This window comes from Astyanax mexicanus, chromosome 12 (genome assembly GCF_023375975.1).
Source record: "Astyanax mexicanus isolate ESR-SI-001 chromosome 12, AstMex3_surface, whole genome shotgun sequence".
In the NCBI taxonomy this organism is placed as follows: Eukaryota; Metazoa; Chordata; class Actinopteri; order Characiformes; family Acestrorhamphidae; genus Astyanax; species Astyanax mexicanus.
Genome location: NC_064419.1, coordinates 10720281 through 10746867, shown reverse-complemented (window position 1 = coordinate 10746867; position 26587 = coordinate 10720281). Strand labels below are relative to the sequence as shown.

General features: G+C 38.6%; 1 protein-coding gene across 5 annotated transcripts in view; it reads right to left on the bottom strand.

Moving 5' to 3' along the window:
• Positions 1-26587, bottom strand: part of LOC103032091 (ERC protein 2) — a 452130-nt gene that overhangs the window by 165187 nt on the left and 260356 nt on the right. For all 5 annotated transcript variants that reach the window (XM_049485683.1, XM_049485682.1, XM_049485684.1 and 2 more), the window contains one exon: positions 8058-8218. In XM_049485683.1, coding sequence (XP_049341640.1) covers positions 8058-8218 — 161 coding nt within the window. The remainder of the gene's footprint in view (positions 1-8057; positions 8219-26587) is intronic.

Sequence of the window (26587 nt, the reverse complement as noted above, 5' to 3'; positions counted from 1 at the left end):
ATTCCCGGTTCATACAGAGCAGAGCCCCGCCCCACTACGGCTACTCTGATCATATCACTGTCATGCTCATCCCAGCATACAGACAGCTCATCAGACGTGCCAAATCAGAGAAGAAGCAAGTTACAACCTGGCCTCCAGGAGCCATCTCTGCTCTTCAGGACTGTTTTGAGCACACTGACTGGGACATGTTCAGAGAAGCTGCTACTTCTGATGACTCCATCAACCTGGAGGAGTACACAGACTCAGTGACTGGCTACATCAGCAAGTGCATTGAGGATGTTACTGTCTCCAAAACCATCACATCCCGCCCCAACCAGAAGCCGTGGATGACTGCAGAGGTGCGTGTGCTGCTGAGATCCCGAGACAAGGCCTTTAAGTCAGGGGACAGGGCTGGCCTCCGAACAGCTAGAGCCAAGCTCTCCCGGGGGATCAGAGAGGCAAAGCGCACCTACGCAAAGAAAATCCACGCCCACTTCCAGGACACTACTGACACTCGCCGCATGTGGCAGGGCATCCAGACCATCACCAACTACAAGTCACCCTCCCCTGCTTGTAACAGTGATGCCTCCCTTCCAGATGCACTGAACTCCTTCTACGCAAGGTTCGAAGCACAGAACTACACGACAGCAAGGAAGACTACACCTCCTCCAAACGACCAGGTACTGTGCCTGTCCTCAGCTGATGTGCGGAAAACTCTACTCAGAGTCAACCCACGGAAAGCCCCAGGACCAGACAGCATTCCTGGCAGAGTGCTCAGAGGATGTGCAGAACAACTCACGGATGTTCTCACGGACATTTACAACATCTCTCTGAGTACTGCAATCGTGCCGACGTGCTTCAAGACGTGTTCATCGACTTCAGTTCAGCATTCAACACCATCATCCCTCAGCATCTGATTGGAAAACTGAGCTTGCTGGGCCTGAACTCCTCCCTCTGCAACTGGGTTTTAGACTTCCTGACTGAGAGACCACAATCAGTCAGGATTGGAAACAACACCTCCAGCACCACCATACTGAGCACCGGCGCCCCCAGGGCTGTGTGCTCAGCCCACTGCTGTTCACTCTGCTGACTCATGACTGTACTGCAAAGTACAGCTCAAACCACATCATCAAGTTCGCTGATGACACAACTGTAGTTGGCCTCATCAGCAAGAACGACGAGTCAGCATACAGAGAGGAGGTGCAGTGGCTGACGGACTGGTGCAGAACCAACAACCTATCTCTTAACGTGGATAAAACCAAGGAGATGGTTGTTGACTTCAGGAGAGCTCCAGGTGTCCACCACCCGCTGAACATCAACGGCTCTGCTGTGGAAATTGTGGATAACACCAAGTTCCTCGGTGTTCACATTGCAGAGAACCTCACCTGGTCCCTCAACACCAGCTCCATAACCAAGAAAGCCCAGCAGCGCCTCTACTTCCTGCGGAGACTGAGGAAAGCACATCTCCCACCCCCCATCCTCACCATGTTCTACAGAGGGACTGTAGAAAGCATCCTGAGCACCTGCATTACCGTCTGGTTTGGGAATTGCAACACCTCAGACCGCAAGACCCTACAGCGGATAGTGCGGACAGCTGAGAAAATCATCGGAGTCTCTCTTCCCTCCATCACCGAGATCTACACCACACGCTGCATCCGCAAAGCCACCAGCATTGTGGACGACCCCACCCATCCCTCACACGGACTCTTCGCTCTGATGCCGTCCGGCAGAAGATACAGGAGCATCCGAGCCTCCACTACTAGACTCTGCAACAGCTTCATCCACCAGGCAGTCAGACTTCTCAACGCACAGAGACAGAACTGAACTCCCACCCCACCCACCACTCACCCAACACACTCACACAAAACTAAACTGTACACCCCCCCCCCCTTTACACTCACAATGAACTGAACTTCACCCACACACACACCCAGTCAGCACACAGAGGCTGACATGACTTTATTTGCTGCACTCTTAAAAACTATAAACTCTACCTCAGTAACTGCTGTGATTATATATGTTACAGTATGTCACACATCTCTGCACCTTATCCCCACTATACACTTTATTATACCGTATCGGTACTGCACTGTCCTGTCTTTAAATTGTCTCGTCTTTTGTATTTATTGTATTTATTGTTATTTAGTGTTATAATTTTATAATTTTATGTTGCACTGTCGTCACTCCTGCACTTTATGTTGTCTATTGCTTGTTGTTCTATGTTGCACCATGGTTCCGGAGGAACGTAATTTCATCACACTGTGTACCTGTACTCAGATGTAATGACAATAAAAGCCTCTTGACTCTTGACTCTCTTTAGCCACTCAATAAACATTTTTTTAAACTTCGAGCATACAGACAAAGGAGCAAGTGTGTGTGTGTGTGTGTGAGAGTCACAAGGGAGAGGAGGATGAGACCAGGGTTTCTCTAGGGGTCCGCAGGCTCATCCTCAGAGGAAGACAGTAGTCTGTAGTGAGCACTTTAAATCAGGGATCTCAAACTCGCGGCCCGCAGAGAGATATTTTGTGGCCCGCGACTTGAAATCTAATTTTAGAAAGACACATCCTCTCCCCGTCCACCAGCACAGCACATCCTATTCATTTAAATAGAGAGAGCCGCTGCATGAGCACAGCCCCGCCCTCCGACAAAAAGTTCCGCTGTGTGTGAGGGAGGAACATACACACACAGAACAGCTGCCTTTCAACCAGCTGAAAACGGATTTATAGAACTATAGATCACAGTGAGGTTGATTAAAAATCTTAAACTTACCATTGACTACACCTGTTGCTGGATTTGAATATATAAAAACGTCACAGATACGCCCACATGGATATGCCCATCAGGTGTTCTGTCGAGTTGTGCTACCCTGTCAAACCGTGCTACTCTTGTGTGTATATTTAAAGGTAAAAATACAAAAGAAGCACAATATAAGAGCATGTTTCCAGTAAGAAGATAATTTACTATATTTTGAAAAGCCTAAATCCCCATTCAGGGTAAAGTTATTCTAGCAAGAGTTTATTTTACTCTGTTTTTTTTTTTAGATATTTTATTATTATTATTATTATTATTATTATTATTATTTTTTTTTTTTTTTTTTTTTTATTATTATTATTATAATTAATTATTAGGGGGTCTTGACGTTTTCAAGTTGTAAACAGGTGGGCTGTAAGGTTATGAAACACGCTCTGAGAAGGTGGTGCAATAGTAACACAATAGTTACTTTTACTGGTAACTAGTTCCTTTTATAGTGGAGTAACTCTGTTAGTAACTCAGTTACTTTTTTGGAGAAGTAACTAGTAACTATAACTAATTACTTTTTCAAAGTAGCGTGCCTAACACTGATGGTAACATAAAAACTGTGTTATTAATCTATAGAGATACATTTAGATCACCTGTTGAGTTTTACAGATCATGTTGACAGTGTATGTAAGAAAGCCAGTCAGATTGTATAGATTAGATTGTATCTAATCAAGAAACTGATATCAGTCCTGACATTGTCAAATCTGCCTGCCATGGACTCTAGAACACACATCAAAGACTCCACATCCCAGCATGCACCTATGCCAGACCTCCTGGTTATTCCTGATCAGGGGATTCTTCGGTGTTCTGGCTCACCTAGTTTCTAGATTGCTCACACCTGCTCTCACTAGTATAAATACCCCCTGTCTTCTGTTCTTCCCTTTATTCTTCTGTGTTTGTTTCTTTGTTATCGACCCGTTTTTGACCACTCTCTTGCCTAGCCCTGTATTGTTTATTTGTCTCGTTGCCAACCCTTATTTTGTTTATTGACCAATTGGTACTTTTGGCAGTGTGTGCACTGTGTTATATCAAGTCTAAAGTCACTGCAGTGTTTTCCTAGGAAAATTCAGTAACACTTAATATGAACCAATGCATTCATAATGCATTATATGACATGCATAATACCTTATAATGACTGGAATAAGCCTGTATAATAGCTCATAAGTACTTTGTACAGTGTACTTATAGTGTTGTAGTGTTGTAATGCACTATAACACATATTTGGTATATTTTGTTATAATGCATTATAATATGCAGCAATGATTTCTCAAACTAAGTTTTTAAAAAAGTGTGTAACACATTATTAAGCCTTATATACAGTCATTACTGACTAGGTGAAGTGAGTTTTCATATGAAGTCAATTTTATCATGCCTCACTGTAATGTCTTATAAAGCAATATGAGTGCTCTTTACTGGCTTTAAGAGAAGTGTGTTTTAAATGTGAAGTAAATGTCATCATGCCTTACTGTAAGCATTTGAAAACACACTTGACCTAAAGCCTGTAATGACTGTATATAAGGCTTAATAATGTGTTAAACACATTTACAAAAGCTTACCATAGCTGTATATTATAATGCATTATACCAACTTATACCAAATCTGTGTTATAATGCATTACAACACTACATTGCCCAATGTACTAACAAACAGATATTATAAGGCATTATAAGCCCTTTCTTTATAAACCCTTACAATTGTAGTTTATAATGTGTTATGAATATCGCTGTAAGTACTTATGAGTTATTATACAGTCTTATTAGAGTCCTTATAAGGTATTATGCATGTCATATAATGCATTATAAATGCATTTATAAGACATTATGAATACAGGGTTCATAGGAAGTGTTACCCAAAATTCTTACAGCAAATTTTCTTTACAACAATTTTGATAATATTAAATTATTTTTTGTCATGCACTAGTACTTCAGAAATTCATGTCATGTGACATGTTGGCCCTCTTTTCCTGGTGAGCGGTAATTTTCCCAGACTCCTTCACTTTCAGCTAAAAGAGGGTGTAAGGCCGAAACTTGTTTCAGGATTGAAACACTCAGCCAAATTAGTGCCACAATCCTCAGCAAATCTACCCAAATACCACAGCCTAAAACACTGCAGCACTGTTCAGGAACGAGGGAGCGAGAGAGACAGAGCGAGAGAGACGGAGAGAGAGAGAGAGAGCACAGTTACAGACAAGGGCACCCTTGGCTTTGCCATCTGAATCCACTTACATGTAAATTGGTTGTCTGTCTGAATTAAGGGGCGCTTTGTGAGGGCAGCTCAAACCGGGCTGTCGGTCAGAGAGACTATACACTCTCTCGCCTTCATTTACGCTCTGTGTAAGAGTAGCATAATTACTGAGTTATTAAAGTGCAGGGAAAGCAGAAAGTGAGAGAAGGTGAATGCTGTAATGTGGATAAATGACAGGAATGTGCTTTACTTCTGAGTACGCTGCTGTAATTACAAAGGTATGCTGTGGGTTTCCAAAATTAAAGGTCATAACAGTGTCAAGAACATCAGTGGCATGCTTTTAAATGGCCCTACATGACTTCATAACACACATGACGGTCACTTTAAAAAGTTCTTCATTTAAAAATGAAGTATAAAAAAGTATTGGGCCTCAGTTGTTTGTATTCTAGACTGCAATCCTATTTCATTCATGTTTTGGCATTCCAAATGAAAAACTTTTAAATAAAAATAAAAAGATAAAAATGTGTTAAGTATTTGGAATTATGCAGTAAGAAAGAGTATTTAACCGTCTTATAAAATGTGATGAATAATAAGGTTCCCTCTCTTAAGAATTGGTATAAAATTGTAAAAAAAAATAAATACCTAAGGAGTGTGAAATGTATGCTGATACACTCATCAACAGATTTATTCAATTGGATATGGTCATCTCTTCAGTTTATCAATAATTGGGATTGTATGCAGATACATCTACTATGAGATTATGTTACAGAGTTTGATTAAAAAATCTGACTTTTTATTTACTTCTTTTGTGCATTTTATTGGTATTGTGTATAAGTGTGTAACATTACCAATATTTGTTAGCTTGTTTGTTGCTCTATTTGCTTTATTTGATGGTGTAAGTGCGAAAATGCACCACAAAAAAATAATAAATAAAAAATAAGAATTTCACCAGCAGACATTAAAAAATATTGAGAAAAAGTTTAAGGGAAAATGTAAAAAAAAAAGTGTAGAATTTTAGAATTTAAAGTTACAACATTATGACTAACATCTTTCCACTGGACATTTATTCTTTTTTTATAATTTTATTTCATTTTTTCCCAATTTTGCTAGGCCAATTGTCCCAACTAAACAGCTGCTAGTCAGCTGTATATTCCCCATCACACATGTGAAGTCAGGCACCGCCTCTTTTCCAACTACTGTTTATGCAGCATTGCTGAGTAGCATCACAGCACACTCAGTTCTGATACATCAGCTCACAGATGAAGCCTTGTGCTGATCAACATCACCCTTTGGAGAGATGAGGGCAAAGAGCGCCATCTAACCACCCAGAGAGAACAAGGCCAATTGTGCTCTCTCAGGGCTCCGGCAGCTGATGGCAAGCTGCATGACCGGGATTCGAACCAGAGATCTCCCAATCATAGTGGGAGCACTTTAGACTCCTGGCCCTCCTACTGAGCATTTTAACTGAAGTAAACAAGGGTGATCTATAAGAACACTCGTATATGTTGTAGTAGTTGTAAAAGTCGAAGTACAGAATACACCACTCTCTCTCTCTTTTAAATCATGAACACATGGAGCCCAAATAGCAGTGAGATAACACATGCCCCTCTGCACTCTCCATCTTTCTCCTTCCCCCTGTCAGACGCACACCTGGACTCTATATCTGTGGTCCTCCCACAGTGTTTGTTGCTTGTTGGTTGCCAAAAGTTCTTAATCCAAAGATTGTTTCTCTTTCATGTACTGACAATAGGAGGGAAATTGCATAAGTGTTTACTTGTTTAACAGACATACAGAATAATTGCGTCAGAAATGTCTCGTCACATTTATTTCATCACCACTTTAATCATCATGATTCTTAGCTGTTTTACGAAACTTAAATAAAGATATAATATTTTTACATGCACTCACACAGTTTACACTTAATCAGTGTTGTGCTTTTAGTAGACAGCAGTTCACTATTTATTACTATGTGAATAAAACTCTGCTTATTACTGCTGTAATGTTTTATTATGTACAATAGATAAATTCACCAGGTTTAACAGTATCTGTTTACCATCACTTTGTTTAATATCACCATTTATCTACTATTTATTTGCTATTTATTCACTATCAACCTATGTGCAATATCACTGGTCACTGCCTACCACAACACATACATACTGTATAACCAAGCTTTTTCTAATCTTAGTTTTTCTAGTATATTTTTCAGGCAATAAGGTGCACCAGATTTTAAAGTGCACTATCAATGAACATCTATTTTCTGGTCTATTTTCATACACAAGGTGCACTAGATTATAAGGTGCATTAAGCAACACTAGTAAGAACGCATACTTGAAGTGAACAAGGGTGTTGTCTTATTTCCCTTCTAATGGACAAGCTGGGAAAGCAAAACAGTAATTCGTAAAGAAAAAAAATAACGTTTTCTTTTAAAGTCAACCTAGAACTGGATGTTAATCTACAGAGATTTCTCTCCTGAAAATATTCTGACTGAGTAAACTGTTTCCGTTTTGTTTACAGTAAGCTAATAAATCCAGGCTCGTTTAGCAGTGCTAGCCAGCTGTAGTTAGCGCTAGTAAATGCTAGTATATTAGCTAGCAGTTTGTCCCACATAGCTTGTTTTAACACAGCAAACACGCTGACTACAGTCCAATTGAAAGGGGAAAGAGCTAGTGCTGGGTTTAACGGCTAATGCTAATACTTCCAGTGCTGAAGCGAGTGGCTGCCTGTTACAGTAGCTCTGTCTCCTTTGTGTGTTTTCCGAGTTTTTTTACGTTTATTTATCGTCTCTGTGCTACTACACATTTATATTATAAGGACATTTTTAGAGTAAATATGCGGGGCAGCGAGGAATATCGTGTTTAATCCCGAGAAGAATTGCTGGCCCTCCGACCCATGGGACGTGGGTGCATTGTCCACACAATACCGGTGTATTCACAACTAAGGAGGAAGTACTGAGGCTGCAGGGCCGTTTTTTTTTTTTTTTCTAGAATTTCCTCTTCCTTTTCTAGAATCTACTGAACCAGCCTCGGTGCTGGAGAACTAAACTAAAATTCCAACAGTGGCTGCTTATATACAAGAAAAAACTTCATACTTACTTCATTTCTAGAATCTCCTCCATTTGTTTTCGTCGTTCTTGTCTCAAGCTGGACAGGTTATTTTCCCTCTCAGAAAGCGAGCTCTGCGTGGTGGACAGCCGTTGCTTCGTGACGTCCAGCTCTTGTCTCGTTTTCTCCAAGGCTGCCATCAGCTCCTCCAACTTTAACAAAACAGGAATAAATCAACAACCAAATACACACAATATAATAAATTACAATACATTACACAAACATTTATACTCCTGAGAGTATAATTACATACAGCCACTGCCTTCTGCTTTTCCTCTATACAAAACCAACTTACCACATTATTTTCATATACATGTATTTTAACCAGTCAGTAGGGATGTCCCGATCACATTTTTTTTTTGTGCATTATTTGATTTTGAGTATCTGCCGAGACTCAGTCCTGATTCGATACTTTTCGCAATAAAGTAAAAAAGAAGAAAGAACACATCCAAGTTGTCCCTTATTATTATTATTTTTTAAATTTTTAATCATTATTGAAACAACAGTATTAAAACAGTCAATTTCAGCACAAAACAACAAGTACTAAATGACCAATATAAAGGATTTCAATTTAAATATGCATATACTTTTCTTAAATAAACTAAATAACTAAAAAATGTCACACAACAACAGAAATTCTGTGATTAATTATGATAAGATCATAAGATCATGATAATTTTTTAATGCTGGATTTCCTCTGTATATTTGGGAGGGAGGCAGTAATAATAGTGGTATGTAGTTTATTAGGCCTGGCAGAAGTTTTAATAATAGCTTAAATGAAGAAAATATACACTAATTTAGCTGCATATAGAGTCTATAGTGAACTTGTGGAGTAACAATGTTACATTACATTTTTTTTCTTTTATTATTTGTAATAATTCATTAATTTATTTTTCCATTTTAATTCAAATTTCTTCTTAATTTACAAGGCCAACTGCTGCTGATGTAGCATTTCCGAGTAGCTAGGGCTTGGAGGAAAGCACAGCAACTTGGTTTCAATACATCAGCTCACAGATGCCCTGTGCTGATCAACATTACCCTAGGACTGATGTGGCGAGAGAGCGCCATCTGCCCACCCAGAGAGAGCAAGGCCAGTTGTGCTCTCTCAGGGCTCCAGCCGCTGATGGCGAGCTCCCGATCATAGTGGCAGTACTTTGTTCGATCCTTTAGAAATTATGTGATAGACCCCGATCAGGGACATTTCTACCTGTCAGACAAGACATTTTATATAGAACATTTTGTTTGTGAAGCTGCTTAATTTTGAAGCTGAATAAATCACTGATTAGCACTGCACTGAACCAGATGTATCACTATTCAAAGGCTGGGCCAGACTGTTCTCTAAATCCAAGATATTAAATGTACTTAGTGCTTTTTTTGCTTGTGATGTACTTAACCTTTACAGAGTACAAATCCATTTGTAAGTCCTGCCAACTAAAAACCTGCAAACAATTTCTGTTTGATGCAAGTTCTTTCTTTTCCCACTTCTTAGGAATAAGACTTGAAAAAGCGGCTGATGCTCTCTAATCCAAAAAAGTCACAAATTCCTGTTAACCTCATTGGGCTCATGTGATTAGTCTCACTTACAAATGAGGCTGCACTTATGTTCAGTTCTCACCACACTGCATGCCTGCGTTTAACTAAGACTCAGCAATCATTAGAGGTTCTTCTTTTTTACTCATAAAAAACACAACTAAAAGGAACTATCCGCACAGTATAGAAACAATATAGAAAATCACATTTGTTGAGGCGTTTTCCCACATAAGAACAGAAGTGCACATGCAATACAACAGGCAACTAAACCACAACATGTGGTTTTAGAGAGAGAGGCGGGAAAAGTGGCAAGCAAAAGGGCACAGGCCTAATTTTCTTGAAGACAGCAAATTGTTCACACATTTTCAGGATACCATGGTACCACAGTGTGGTTCACATGTGTCAGAAACAATGCACTCTTCATGCATATAGAAAAGTGAAGGAAAAAAGATACAGAAGTGTATATGTCTGTATGTACTATGTCTTTTTAATTATTATTATTATTATTATTATTATTTTTTTTTTTTTAATTGTGTAATGCTACAACACAGCAAATATAACAATGCATACATCCTCAGATATGGCATTATTCAAAAAAGTTGAAAAACGAGGATATGCACTTTGAAATTGCACAATCCTTGTGCACTGAAAAAAAATGATGGGAAAATTTACTTTAAAAAAGTTTCGCAACTTTCTGCATTTGCTTTTTTAAAGTAAATTTAAGTAACTTCAACTCGGTTTCAAGACTTAAATGTTACATAGATTAAATAAGTGAACTGAACTTCAGTCAATCCTTTCTTTTAGTAAACTTTACTTCATTTCTGCATACAATATTACCTAATTACAAATAATTTATGATACATAATATATTTTAATTCCTGAATTTTTTATATTTTTAGTTAAAACACACATTCAAATATTTACATAATCTCAAAGATTTATTTTGTAAACAGACCAAGTCTCACTGTCTCAACACATGGATGGCATGTAATACATTCTTTTTAGTATACTTAAATTTTGTGTTTTAACAAAAAATAACTACATTTCAGGAATTACAATATATTACGTATCATAAATTATTTGAGTAATGTTGTATAGATTAAGTAATTGTAATTAGGTAATATTGTTATCAGAAATGAAGTAAAGTTTACTAAAAGATTGACTGAAGTTCAGTTTACTTATTTAATCTATGTAACATTTAAGTCTTAAAACCGAGTTGAAGTTACTTAAATTTACATGAAATTAAATTTACTTAAAAAAAAAAAAAAAAAAACAAATGCCGAAAGTTGCGAAAAAAATGTAAGTAGATTTTACTTATATATTTTTTTCAGTATAGGGGTTTCAGTGTTTTTAGTTTGTTTGATGTGTTTTCATTTTGGACATCCTTTTATCCTTTGGACAGTGGTAAGTTTCCCATCTCAGCATGGCTGTTGGATATTCTTTGGGTTTGGTGCACTATTTTGAAATGGCTCAATATAAGTAATTTCCCAAATTATATTTTCATAGTTTTTGACTGCCATAACCTTCCAGATAAAAAAGCAGAGTCAACTAAAAGGTAATTGAAATGCTAAGAATGATTTTGAAAAACACTCACTCAATCACAATATACACAGTATCTCATAAAAAGTGAGCATATCCCTTACATTTTTGTAAATATTATATTATATTTATATTTTTCAGGGGACATTACCAAAGATATGACACTTTGATACAATGTAAAGTAATCAGTGTACAGCTTGTATAACAGTGTAAATATTCTGTGCCCTCAAAATAACTCAACGCACAGCCATTAATGTCTAAACCACTGGCAACTGTAGTGAGTACACTGCAAACTAACCGCTCACATCTTCAACCTCTGCAGCAATGCTGGCAGCACTCGTGCGTGTATTTTGTAAAGCTGACCTCTGGATATTACACTGAACACGTGGAACCCGTCCTGGAAAACTGCTGTATGAGCTTGGTCATCTTAGATTTAGAGTGTTAAAAACAGTTAAAAACAAACTAGGCCATATTTTGAATTTCTTATACCCTTAGAGAGTTCTTTGCCATGAGGTGGCATGTTGAATATCCAGTGAACAGTATGAGAGAATAGAACCCAAAACACCCAATTTATCAGCCCTGCTACCCATTCACACCTGAGACCTTGCAAACCTTAAATGGCTAATTGAGCACAAAATAGCCATTTTCACTTAGGGGTGTACTAATGTTTTTTGTCAGTGGTTTAGACATCAATGGCTGTGTGTTGAGTTATTTTGAGGACACAGCAAATTTACACTGTTATACAAGCTGTACACTGGCTATTTCACATTATATCAAATTATCATATATTCAGTGCTGTCCCATAAAAAAGATATAATAAAATATGCATTTTGTAAGATATTATATGTGTGTATTTTTCAAATTACAGCATTTACTGTCACTTCAGCAACTCTGTAAGACTGAAGTTAAGTCGCATGCCTAAAGACAAGTCATGAAATTAGCTGACTCACTAGATTATTGATTACTTCTACTAGATAGATATTACTAAACTATTAATAAATGCTTGGTATGGGGAAGTAGTCTACTAGACCCACTGCTTTAAATCTGTCAATCACTTTGTGGACATCAAGTTTCCTTTCAGGAACACACACACTCTGCAAGTACTTCATTAATAATGAATACAATGTGCTTTAGTCAAATGAGCTGGCTAGTAGTGGGGGGTGATGTGAGATGCTAAGCTGCTTAGCGCCTTTAGCCTGTGTGCGTGCTAATATGTGCTAATGCAGCGCGACTTCAATAGCTCTCTCTCTGAGCTCTGCGCTAATCCATCACCTGCTCCTTCGCTCCCCATTGGTCCAGAGCAGCCCGGTTAAAGCCTTGCTGTCCGACTGCATCGCTGTCGCCCGCTCCGCAGCTACGGTTCAAACGCTCCGGACCTCCGGGGCGCAGAGGTGGGCCTCCAGCGCCAAAACTCACGACATTCTTTCCCTTTCTTTATTACACTCAAATTTTTTTTATGTTTTTTTTTTTTTTTTTTTTTTTAAATACGGTTGCATTTCTGCAAGCTTCATTTGATGAGCGCATTAAACATCATGAGACTGTTTTACTCTGGGAGAAAAGAAGAAAAAGAGGGGGTGGGGGTTGGGGGGGGTGGGGTGAGTGTGGCACAGCCAGTTATTGTTAGGGCAGTCAGGTGATGGCGGACTTTAGGCCACAAGCTATTTAAAAAATTATCGTCTTTGACCTCATTAACTCTTTTTTTGGGGGGGTGGGAGGGCAGAAAAAAAGTTTTTCCTCTTCATAGACCCGTCGGATGACTGTATTTCAAACGAGCAGACTTTTTAAATGGCAGAAATTTTGTGCAAAAGGAAAAAGAAGAAAAAGAAGTTCCCACGAAATCACATCGACTACAGACGGATTCCTGATGACATTTTAATTAAAGAAAAACAATGACTAATAATGCAGGATAAAAAAATATATTATTCAATGCATCAATATATCAACCATATACTTTCCTTTCCTACATCAGACTTTAATAAGCCCTCATTCAATTTTTTTTTAAGTTTACGACATTATTGTTACAAGGTTTTCGACATTAGTTTGGAAATCGCTGAACAATAAACAAGGCAAAGGATTTCCGCAATAATAATACAAAAAAAAACAAAAAAAAAAACAACTTTACTCTGTCGATCCAGGAAACTGTCCATTCTGTTCATACCCTGCTTGTCCTTCCTAAATTAGATTTTAATAAACTCTTTCCTTTTAACTCCATGACGTTACTGACCTGGTAATTATGAGGTCTTTGACATTAGTTTAGAAATTCCTGAACAATAAACAAGGCAATGGCTTCCCTCAGTATAATTGCCATGAGTAAACTCTGAAATAGTCTCTTTGAGAGAAGCTCTCTGCCCAACATAAGCCCAAACCAGACTGGAAAAACATTAAGAAGTTATGATTGGCCAGTGCCTCCGAATTGCACACTTTCCTTCTTTTTCTGCTCTTTTTTGGACTTGTTGAAAAGAACAGCTGGGATATAAAGGTACTCCAATTACTTCCTCCTTCTCCTTCTCCCTTCATGAAAGTCTCTCTCTCTCTCTCTCTCTCTCTCTCTCTCTCTCTCTCTCACACACACACAGAGGTAAAAAAGGTACTGAAAAATTGTAATTAAGTAAAAGTACCTCTACTTTGCTAAAATTCTACTCAAGTAAAAGTAAAAGTACCCATCTAAAAGTCTACTCGAGTAAAAGTACTCATTTAAAAATGTACTTTCAGTAAAAGTTACATAGTTACTTTTATTTATTTGATGTAAAAAAGTACAAATCATAAATTAAATATTTTTAATTAATTATTATTCCAAATAATAATTTGGATTTTTCAGGCAGTATTTGTTCAGACCATCCCATAAAACATTTTCAAGAACAAGTGGTATAGGTTTCTATGATCCATTTGTTTTCTTTACTGTTAAAATGTTTGCTCATATAGGTGACAATAAACCGTATTTTTATAGTTTTACAGTTCATTATTATTTTAACTTGCCAGTTTTTTTAACATCCAAGCAGATTGTTTAATGTATCCAATAAAAACTTAAGGAATTATCATTAAAAACATGAAATCACACAAAAAACTATTAGTGGGCGCATGCGCAGTGCTGTAAAGAAGCACATATCGATGGGTAACACAACTCCACAGTACGGTGGCCGAGAAAGCCCAGCGCAGTGCAAATTGAAAAGCGCTGCAAAAGCACAAAACACATCCATCAAAATTACAACACAGGCGCAGCAAATAGAAAAACGCGCTGCAAATAGAAAAACGCGCTGCAAATAGAACCACAACACAACGGAAGTGAGTCACAACACAACGGAAGTGAGTCACAACACAACGGAATTTTCCCGGGGGACCTTAAAAGATGCTGTACCAGCTGTATACAAAGGACAATAAGTGGCAAACAAGCTTCTGAAAAGTAAGTTATGTTTATTACCTGTGATTACCACGGTTGTGTGCATATTATTAAAAGTTCTGCTTCACAAAACGCCTTGTTTGCCACTTATTGTCCTTTGTACACATAGTGAAGTCCGAGACGTTACTGAAGACGCAGCTTAGCTGGTACAGTATCTTTTAAGGTCCCCCGGGAAAATTCCGTTGTGTTGTGACTCACTTCCGTTGTGTTGTGGTTCTATTTGCAGCGCGTTTTTCTATTTGCAGCGCGTTTTTCTAGTTGCAGCGCGTTTTTCTATTTGCTGCGCCTGTGTTGTAATTTTGATGGATGTGTTTTGTGCTTTTGCAGCGCTTTTCAATTTGCACTGCGTTGGGCTTTCTCGGCCACCGTACCACAGAGCACCGGTTCCCCCGAGCCACGCACACAGACCCCAGGCTACACAGCTGATTCACACAGCGTCTCTCCCGCTAACCGTAATAAACACTAGTTCATGCTAGTTCAGCTGCGCTGCCATGGAGAACAAAACTCAAACCTCTTTTTTAATTCAGACAAATTTTTTTTCCCCCAGCATTTTATTTTTTACTCAGTAACGGGGAGTTTTCCAAAGTAGTGAAGTAAACTACTTGTGTCAAAATGTACTTGAGTAAAAGTAAAATTACCTATTTTAAAAACTACTTTAAAAATTACAAATTACTCATAAAATCTACTAAATTACAGTAATGTGAGCAAATGTAATTCATTACTTTCCACCTCTGCAGACACACACACACACACACACACACAAGCATGGACATGTCTCAGGTCACACATATTTTATCTCAATACAGACGGCACAACACCTCTTTTAGTACAAATACTAAATAAGGGCTGCACAATATATTGTTTTAGCATCAATATCGCAATATAAACATGTGCACTATCATCGTTAACATCGTCACGTGTCATATGTGAAATGTTAATATAATTTTTTTGCTGCTTATGATATCTACCAGATTATTGATTATACCTAATACCGTTTATATTACTCCGGGTCACTGATGCACAGCTTACATTATTAATCGTATCATTACAATATCACAATTTCAGAATGCTGGGGACCAATAGAGGTGAACTATTTGACAAATATTGTACTCGTTTTCATGTTCAATTACAACCAAATTCAATTTCACAACAGATTTTTCCTTTAAGGCTAGATCAGTTACAAGTTACAGTTTTTCACTCCATTGTTCTCTACAGCACGGCTACCACTAAAAACAGACGTGTAACACATACCAAATAAGGGAAAAAAGATAAAGATGAGAAAACCATTAAATAGATTTGCATAACACTGTCTATGAATGTCATCTCTATAAGACTCTATAAACATACTCATAACACATTATAATGCATCCATAAGGCATTATAAACATGGCTATACATATTTATAAAAATGTATAATTCATCATAGCCATGTTTATTATGTTTATCATTCCCATCCTACAGACTAAACAAAAAAGCTTCCAACTTACAAACAAACCCTCAGTAATCCTATAAATATATATTTTAACCACTCATTAATTATTCTTGTCTTAAATATAATATTAATTATAGTCAATTATAATGTATTATAACAGGTCTTTGTGCGCTCTATAACAGTAAAGTGCCAGACTTTCATTGTGGGACTATATTATTAACGATAGATATATAGATACTATTTTAACATATATATTATAAACACAGCTTGTAGATGTATTATGATCACAAGTTCACAAATAATGCTTAATAAACATGGCTATAATGGGTTATGTATTTTTATAAATATTTATAGCCATGTTTATAATGCTTTATGAATGCATTATAATATGTTATGAATGTGGTTATAGAGTCTAATGGAGATGACATTCATAGAAAGTGTTACCGAAATTTGAAGCAGACTGAAGAAAAATGAAAAAAAGCTTTTTGAATGAATTATTATATATATGTGTTTTATTTGCAGGTGCTAAACAGAGCAGATAAGCTCTAGCTGTGTGTCTGCTTGCTGTGCAGTGCATGCTTGTGCATGTGTGTGTGTGTGTGTGGGTAAGTGAGCATGTGTGAGAGAGTGAGAGAGAAAAGAGTGAGGTCACTCCAGTTCATCGGCATCCTCTTTTTATGAGTGGAAACAGTGGAGAAGACAGGAAACCTGATTCGTTCCAAAAACGGCCAGAAAAGAAAGTCCTTTTACGGATAAACGCAAAGTTCAAACTCTGCCACGGCACTCACAACTGACCCAAGACAGCTGTGGCACCAAAGACATCATCAGATACAGAGGAGAGGGAGCGCTCAGTGGAACAATGCAGAGAGAAGCAGTCAGGAGGAGCTGCCACACATACACACACACACACACATGGAAAATAAAGCACAACAGAGAAAGAACGGTCCAAATCATGCGTCTAATTAAGAAACCTGGAAGGAAAGAGGCTGGAACGAAACAGCTGCAGTTATAAAGAGCAAAGCACACATTCAACTTCATGTGTTTAGGGCACAGGAAACACAGAGATGTGCTGAGCTGAAAGAAAGAGAAGGATGTTAGAAGTTAGAAGTATAAAATAGTTCAGAGAGAGATGGCCTAGCGATACAAGGGGCTCTATTTTAGCGATCTGAAAGCGAGACATCAATTGTGCATTGTGCAGCTTGATTTAGGGTGTGTTGATATGTGTGTGGTATCATGAGGGCACAAAAAATATGGCTTGCTCAGCTTAAAACACGCAAAAGGTATGAATTAATTTTGGGATTAGAGGATTTAGAGCCCTCTCTGGTGAGAATGGGTAAGGTAGGTTTTACAGAGCATTCAGAAGAATCATTTTAAACTGGGCCGGTGTGATTTGGTCTCTTTCAGAGCGATGAATCCGATTCCAGGTTATGTTCAGCCAGAGAGAGAGAGCATAGCATCACTTACGGAGCTCTCTCTACTATTCAAACACCAATCCGATAATAATCCTGGTTTTAGCGTGGACTCTATCGCTTCTCTCCTTTGTTTCTTTGTTTTTACTATGGGTGAATGGGCCCTTCTGAAGTCTCCATTGCTCCATCAGCTGCTCGCGTTCAGTAAAATTGTGCCAGATCCTCTTTTAGAGGCTGTACGTCTGACTTAAGTATGTAAAGACGTGTGACGTGGCCAAAAGAACTCCCGCAAAAAGTGACCCGACACCCTACTTTTTAGAATTAATATATTAGGCTTAGCAGGGATGATTGTTCAGCACACTGATACCATTAAACACAATATTTTATCTCTAATCCACTCAGAAATACTTCTGCTTTCAGCTTAGACACAAAATACTATAGACTGCCACTTTCATTAATCATGGGTGTTTTTGCTGTAACGTAAAATAAATCAGTAGACATAACCTTTAAGAGCCAGGTGAGGATTAAAACAGAAAAGAAACACATCTGCCTTGTTTGGTTCCGACCAAAAGAGACAGGTGTGAAAGTTGCCGAGATGCACAATCTGGTTTTCTGCAGCGTGAAAGCACTTTTCTAGATGGTTGGGACTTTCTGACCAGTTACAAGAAGCTGAGACAGGATGTCTTCAGTCTAAACAAACGGGAAAAATGATCAGCGTTAAGCTGAAAATCGACTCCCCTTGGGGTTCACTTATGATGGTGATTCTGTTTCTACTGTAACTATATATTAACACTTATTTCTAAGCAGAAATAAATGTGCAAGTGCAAATCCAGTATTTATATCAACAACAAACAGTAAAACAAATAAAATAACATTGCTATCAATTACCTGCTGGTGTACCCTGTTAAGATTTCAACGCCAGAGATATCAAAGTCAGAGCGTACATGGCTCTTAAAAGGAATGACAACTGGCACACTGATTGGTTTATTTCACGCTGTGCTCAAAACACACCCAGTATGATTTATTCAGAGAATTAGTTCATGCCTTCATTGCACATTTCGAGCAGCGCAAGGCATATTTTTTGACCACCAATACCAAGCCTTAAATTTGCGCGATACTCAATTGACCAGTGCACTATAGATCGCTAAAATATGGCCCTATATGTTCGATCATGAGTTGTACACAGAGCAAAAAGAAGAAGAGGAGGCACTTGCACAAACACCTTTATCAATGCAGCAAGCAATGAAGAATGGTGCCAAAAAAGCTTCCAGAAACTAGTATTAAATGCTAAATTACAGAGCTTATCTGCTACAACAACGTTTCTCCAATTGGGGAACAATTAGTATGCACACTGCTTAAAAAAAACACTCTTACAAATACCTGTGTTTTATCAAACAAATATCAGACCAGTATTTTCCAGGTCTTGTGTGTGACTCTGTATGTGTGTTAAAGAAGTTCATTTAGAAATATAGAATCAGAAGGGCATGCCACGGTTAGAATGAAAGTGAAAGGCTGTGGATGTTCCTGGAGAGGAGAGCAGGACGTTGATTAGGCAAAGGAAAAGAAATGATCATTCAAGCAGTAGAGAAAGCAGCTGAAGTCTCTCCCTCAGTGCTGGTTGTTCACTGTGTGTACCTGTCTCTGTGCTAGACCATGTGCCTGCTCCTCCTGAGCCCACAGAGCCTCCCTGTGAGAAGAAGTGTTCATGCTCTCTCTCAGAGCTCGCTCCAGCTCCCTGATACGCTCAGCCGTTTCTCGCGTTGGATCCTGGGAAATGTGAAGCTAGAGGAAAGGGATTTAACATCTGGCAAAAATCTGGCTTAGGCCTCTGCTCAGGTATAATAAGACAAAAACAATATTGCTTACAGCATGTTAGTATTACAGGGGTTGGACAATGAAACTGAAACACCTGTCATTTTAGTGTGGGAGGTTTCATGGCTAAATTGGAGCAGCCTGGTGGCCAATCTTCATTAATTGCACATTATTGCACCAGTAAGAGCAGAGTGTGAAGGTTCAATTAGCAGGGTAAGAGCACAGTTTTGCTCAAAATACTGCAATGCACACAACATTATGGGTGACACACCAGAGTTCAAAACAGGACAAATTGTTGCTGCACGTCTTACTGGCGCATCTGTGACCAAGACAGCAAGTCTTTGTGATGTATCAAGAGCCACGGTATCCAGGGTAATGTCAGCACACCAACAAGAAGGAACAACAACATCCAATAGGATTAACTGTGGACGCTGTAAGAGGAAGCTGTCTGAAAGGGATGTTTGGGTGCTAACCCGGATTGTAACCAAAAAACATAAAACCACGGCTGATCAAATCACGGCAGAATTTAATATGCACCTCAACTCCCCTGTTTCCAACAGAACTGTCCGTCACCACAATAAATTATTGTTATCTAAAACCAGGTGTTTCAGTTTCATTGTCAAACCCCTGTACATGTAACAACATTTATTTAGCATTAGCGAATCATATCCCAGTCCTGACCCCAACAGAGATTGTATGGAGAATTTTACAAAAAGAGAAAATGTTATCAAGTAATAAATGCTTTTTAGTGTGTGCTAGTGAGAGATATTATTCACATACAGGTTTGGAAAAAAAATAAGAGACCATTTGAAAATGATGAGTTTCTTTGATTTTACCAAATTAAAAACCACTGGAATATAATCAAGAGGAAGATGGATGATCACAAGTCATCAAACCAAACTGAACTGCTTGAATTTTTGCACCAGGAGTAAAGGCATAAAGTTATCCAAAAGCAGTGTGTAAGACTGGTGGAGGAGAACATGCAAGGATGCATAAAAACTGTGATTAAAAACCAGGATTATTCCACCAAATATTGATTTCTGAACTCTTAAAACTTTATAAATATGAACTTGTTTTCTTTGCATTATTTTTTGCATTATTATTGCATTTTTTGTTTGTTATTTCAGCCATTTCTCATTTTTTGCAAATAAATGCTCTAAATGACAATATTTTGATCTGGAATTTGGGAGAAATGTTGTCCGTAGTTTATAGAATAAAACAACAATGTTCATTTTACTCAAGCATATAGCTATAAACAGCAAAATCAGAGAAAGTTAATTTTTTCCAGAGCTGTATATGGAAAAAAACATGGAACACTGGTGAACCTTACCAGGCCTACCAAAATGACTCCAAAAGGGCATGGACAACTCATCCAGGAGGTCACAAAGAACTCAGAACAACATCTAAAGAACTGCAGGTCTCACTTGCCTTAGTTAAGGTCATTATTTATGGTTCAATAATAAGAAAGAGACTGTGTGAAAATAGGAGAGATCCATGGGAGAGTTCCAAAGCAAAAAACATTGCTGACAAAAAAGACGCAAAGTCTCGTATCACAATCGCCAACAAACATCTTAATAATCCCCAGGACTTTGGGGAAATATTCTGTGGACTGATGAGACAAAGGTGGAATGTTTTGGAAGGTGTGTGTCACGTTACATCTGGCATAAAACTAACACACAATTTCAGAAAAATGGACATCATACTGAACTTAAAACATGGTGGTGGTAGTGTGATGGTTTGGGCCTCAGGATAACTTCATGGAACCAGAAATGTTGCTCTCTACCAAAAAATCCTTTAAGGTCAAGCATACTTGGGTTCTGCACCAGGACAATGACCCAAAGTACACCAGCATGTCCACCTTAGAATGGTTTAAAAAAAGTCAAAGTCTGAGTGAGATTCTGTGGCATGATCTTAAACAGGATGTTCATGCTCAAAAATCCTCCATAATGGCTGAAATAAAACAATTCTGTAAAGAAGAGTGGGCCAAAATTCCATCAAGGGTGGCACAACCAAATTATTAGGTTTATGGAGCATTTTTGCTGTTTTTGGAGTATTTTTTTCTTGAATAAATGCAATTATCATTTAAGAACTGCTATATATGTAAGTATGATAACAAATGAAATGAAGGTAACCAGAAAAAAAACTGTAATACCTTTATTAACCTGCAATTAAATAAAAATCAATGTAAATGTGTAAAAAAGTACATTAAGGTTAAAAAGATTTTTGTACAGTCTATTTTTTGCTGTTATATAAAATCACTAAATGGAAACACGGCTGTCTCATACTGAATTTTGTGAATTGAATGTTATGAATCTTTACGTATCTATCAAGAACCCTTTCTTCCTTATTTTAAAATGTTTTAGAGATGTGTGAATTTGTTATGACAGCAATGTAATAATAGACGTCTGACTTCACTGAAAGGCTTTGGAAGCATATCATATTTGCCATAAGGAACTGCAAAACTGGAGAAAATAAAACTTCAAGAAGATTTTTCCAACTGCTCCCAATCCCAGAGGAAAAGAGCTACGGAGAAAGGAAAGGAAAGAGGTGAACTACAAACACATAATCTGAGAGACAGGAAGGGGGTATTGTTAGCGGGTGCAAAGGCCACACCAAGATACTGAGAGGAGAGAAAACAGATCGTTCCACACCTCGAGAACAAGACAGAAAGAGGCACTCTCTTATTCAGTCTATTTCATTCTTCTGATTACACATTCACACCTTAAAGTAAAATGTGTCTAGAGCTTTCACACTGCTTTGAAAGTAAATCTTACTTTTTAAGAAACTGGTAAATGTCACACCGCAGTGCTCTTCTTCCACACTACCGAACTCCATTTCCCAAAAAAACCCACTGGCTGTGACGTCACCGTCAGCCGCTCCCCCGTTCAGAGTCACCTGTGTTCTGGGAAGTTCCGATTCAAAATAATTTACTTCCTGTATATAAGGTTTCAGTGTGCGTTTAATCTTCGCAAGGTATTGTTGACGTTTGTTGCATACTGTGCGTTTTTTCTCTGCATTATTCTGTCTGTATTACAGTTTTTGCCTTTCTACGACTCCTGTTTTTGGTGAGAGTGTTGTTTATCCAGTTATCTGGCTGTTATTTCCTGTAATCCATCCTGTAAATAAACCTGTCATTACTTCTTACTCGGCATCAGTGTTGGGCACGTTACTTTGAAAAAGTAATTCGTTATAGTTACTAGTTACTTCTCCAAAAAAGTAACCGAGTTACTAACTGAGTTACTCCACTATAAAAGTAATAGATACCAGTAAAAGTAACTATAGCGTTACTACTGCCTTAACCCCCCCCCAAGACCTTTTTATTTATTCAAATCAAGCAACAGGTGTAGTCAATCGTAAGTTTGAGATTTTGTATCAACCTTACTGTGATCTGTAGCACACACAGAGGAACTTTTTGTCAGAGGGCGGGGCTGCGCTCATGCAGCCGCTCTCTCTATTTAAATGAATAGGATGTGCTGTGCTGGTGCACGGGGAGAGGATGCGTCTTTCTTGCGTGCATGGCGCACTAACACTAAATTTTGATTTCAAGTCGCGGCCACAAAAAATCGTTCTGCGGGCCGCGAGTTTGAGATCCCTGATTTAAAGTACTCACTACACAATACTGTCTTCCTCTGAGGATGAGCCTGCAGACCCCTAGAGAAACCCTGGTCTCATCCTCCCCTCCCTTGTGACTCACACACACACACACACACACACACACTTGAGCCTTTGTCTGTATGCGAAGTTAAAAAAAAAGTTCATTGAGTGGCTAAAGTAACGTGCAGTAACGGGGTGTGGGAAATGGTAACGGCTTTATAGTTACTGTCAGAGTAATTCGTTAGATTACTCCTTACTGAAAAAAGTAACGGCGTTAGTAACGCTGTCTATTTCAACGCCATTACTGCCATCACTGCTCGGCAAGCGTCACTCCTTTTAGTCTGCCGTTACAGTAAAAACTTGATCAAGACCTACAAGAAATTATATTATTACTGAAATTAGTAAAGCTCTACAGTTCATTGTAATATTAAGTTACCAAACGCACTTGTACTTTTACTAATTGGTACTACTGTATAATTACAACTACTATTGTATAATAGACTGAAACACTTGTGTAAGAGAGCTGACTGGTACTTTTTTGTAGTTTTAGACAAACAACCTTTCTAAATATATTCTATTATAGAAATCTGTAATAGTAATCTGTATTTTATTTCATGCACAATTTGTAACTGTGAGTTTTCACCTTTTTTCCTGAGACCACTCTGCCATGCTGTAGTTGCACCTGCTGTGATCGTTTACTACTATTTACTATTAAATACAAGGGTGTGGTAGTAGGGGGGAAAGTGGACATGGCTACCCAGGGGCCAAGTAGGGAGAGGGGCCAATAAAAATGCATAAAAATGTGTACTGGCATGGATAGGGGCCCACTGACATTGAGAGTGTACAGGGCCCAGAATTTGCTGCTACGCCCCTGGTTGCTATGGTGTTGATATGTGGTTATTAAATAATGTTTTCACATAAATCAGATTATAACGTGACATGCAAATACATCGTGCTGCTGTGGACGCTGGGTTGCTATGGTATCTGTAGTGGTGGCTATGGTATCTGTGATGGTTGCTATGGTGTTGATAGGTGAATACTAAGTAATGTATTTGCATGAATTAGATTATAACATTACTCGCAAATACATCACACAGCTGTGGACGCTAGGTTGCTATGGTATCTGTAGTGGTGGCTATGGTATCTGTGATGGTTGCTATGGTATCGGTTAATAGGTGAATACTAAGTAATGTATTTGCATGAATCAGATTTTTAATGTTACTCGCAAATACATCACGCAGCTAAGGACGCTAGGTTGCTATAATATCTGTAGTGGTCACTGCAGTATCTGTGATGGTTGCTATGGTGTTGAAAGGTGAATACTAAATAATGTATTCACATAAATCGGATTATAACGTAACATACAAATACATCGTGCGGCTATGGACTCTAGGTTGCTCTGGACATGTGGGGTGTTCAAACTTTTGAGCAGTAGCTGGTTTATCCAGCAGCTTCTCCATACATACAGTACTGGAGAGTGAGCCAGAGAGCTCCTGTCATTGCTACTACAGTGTCAAAAGCAGGTCTGTAAAATGTTCTTGATTATTTGGAGGAAAAGCAGCATTTTCTCACTCTCTCCTCGTTTGTTTAACTGATTATCTTCCTTTAGATTGGACTTTAACCGTCGAATTTCATAATTACTGAAGTTTGTAGAGGTGGAGGTGTGGAACGGCCCCCCAGCCACAATGATCTCTGCATGTCTCTCTGTTTAGAGGGGTTGTGAAGGGGGTAACGTACTGAAGTGGTATAGGCACCGAGACTGTGCTGTGCCATTTTCAAAAAGGGGTGTGATTTTTTTTTTTTTTTTTTGCCAGTTCCCCTGTTGGGCCAACGTTACTGTTTGCTCTGTTGATCCGGCTGCATTAGGTTACAGCTGAGCTGTCAGGTCCAATCACTGCGCCGGGCTTATGATGCACACAACCTGACTGTGTCACTGCTGCACCAGGGACCCAATCTAGTGATCCGATTCTGTTTTTGTTTTGGTTGCACTTTTACTCGTTTTCCCTTGCATGCGTGCGTGTGTGAGTGTGTGTGAGTGCGTGTGTGTGTGTGTGTGTGAATGTGTCTGTCTGTGTGAAAGGCATGCTTGTGATGCGTGTAATGGTGCAATGATATATATCTCACTTTTTACTAGTGATGTCACAGTCTTGTTCAGCGCCTTGGTTGTCTGTGTTTGCGTATGCATATGTAATTTTTTCGGTTTATGCACAGTGTATAATTAGTTTGAGTGTATTTGTGCGTGTGTGTTGAGGTCAGTTGGTTTACTGCAGGGGTGTCCTAACTTTTTTTGTTGGGGGCCAGAAGGAGAAATATATTCACGGGCCACAGAGAATGTAATAAAACAAATGATGAAATATACCACTTTAAATAATACTTTTTTCCTGATTACTTTCATTTACACACCATTTTACTTGACCTTTTATCTTTATCTATCTTTGACAGTGTTGTGTAAACTAAGATTTTTCAAATGGATGTTTCATTTCATGATGCCTCTTAATATTAAACTCCTTAATTACGGCAACCCTTTTTTCTGCGCTATAACTGCGCCCTCTCTGCTTTTAGACTCTTTTGCCCCGTTTTTCTGCGCTATAACTGCACACCCTCTCTGCTTTTAGACTCTTTGGCTGTTTTTCTGCGCTACAGTTTCACTCTCGCTGGCCTGTTTCTGACACCTAGCTTCCAAGCTTTGAATCTCACATTATAAAAACCTGCTTAACAGCGGGCCAACTTTCATTCTATTTCTAAAATACCTCGCAAATGGCCCGCGGGCCGTAGTTTGGACACCTCTGGTTTACTGGATTGGTGGATTTTTCTTCAGTGCCTTTATGAACTCACGTGAGGACGCGGACGATGATTGGTCGGTGACTAATGTGTAGTGTTGCCAGTCCCCCGAGAACGACGCAAAACAAAGTATAAAACTGCTTAATCTGACACAGTGAACATTGTGAGGCACAAAAATGTCCTGTAGTCTGAGCTTGGCATTAGAGATCCTTACCTTTTAAGTCTCCTGATCATTTCTGCATAAGAGCAAACTCTTAAAACATTAAGGGCCCTATTTTATTGGTCTATAGCGCATCCGTCAATTGCGTGTCGTGCAGCTGGATTTAGGGCGTGTCAATGTCTCTTTGTTATTGTGACTGCACAAAAAATATGCCGTGTGTGGATCGAAACACACAAAAAGCATGTACTAATTCTCATAATTAATCATTGGTGTGTTTTAGGCGTAGCGTGAAATAAACCAATCAGTGTGCCAGTTGTCAGCCAATTAGCAACACAAAAGCAACCACCTAGCAACTTCTTAGCAACGTCACAGCAACCACCACAGATACTATAATGATACCTTAGCAAACACCTAGCAACCACTTAGAAATAACATAGCAACCACTATGGGCACCATAACAACCCCTTAGCAGCCACCTTGTAACTCCATAGCAACCACCTAGCAGCAATTCAGCAACACAACAGAAACCATCATGGAGACCATAGCAACCACCTGGCAACACAATATCAACCGCCACAGATACCATAGCAACAGCTTAGCAACCACCTATCAACACCTTAGAAACCACCTAGCAACCGCTTAGCAACCAGCAGAGATACTATAGCAATCAGCCACAAATCAGCTATGCAATAACACTCAGAGTTTCTGCAGGAACTGCAATCTAGTTATTATTTTTTAATAGAGTGATGTTTTGATGTGTATGACACATGAAGATTACAGGTTACATAAAGGCTCCAGTTATTTTAGAAGTCAGTGAATACGTGCTGAACGTGTATGGGTCTGAAACGGTCACGGTATAATCAAGAA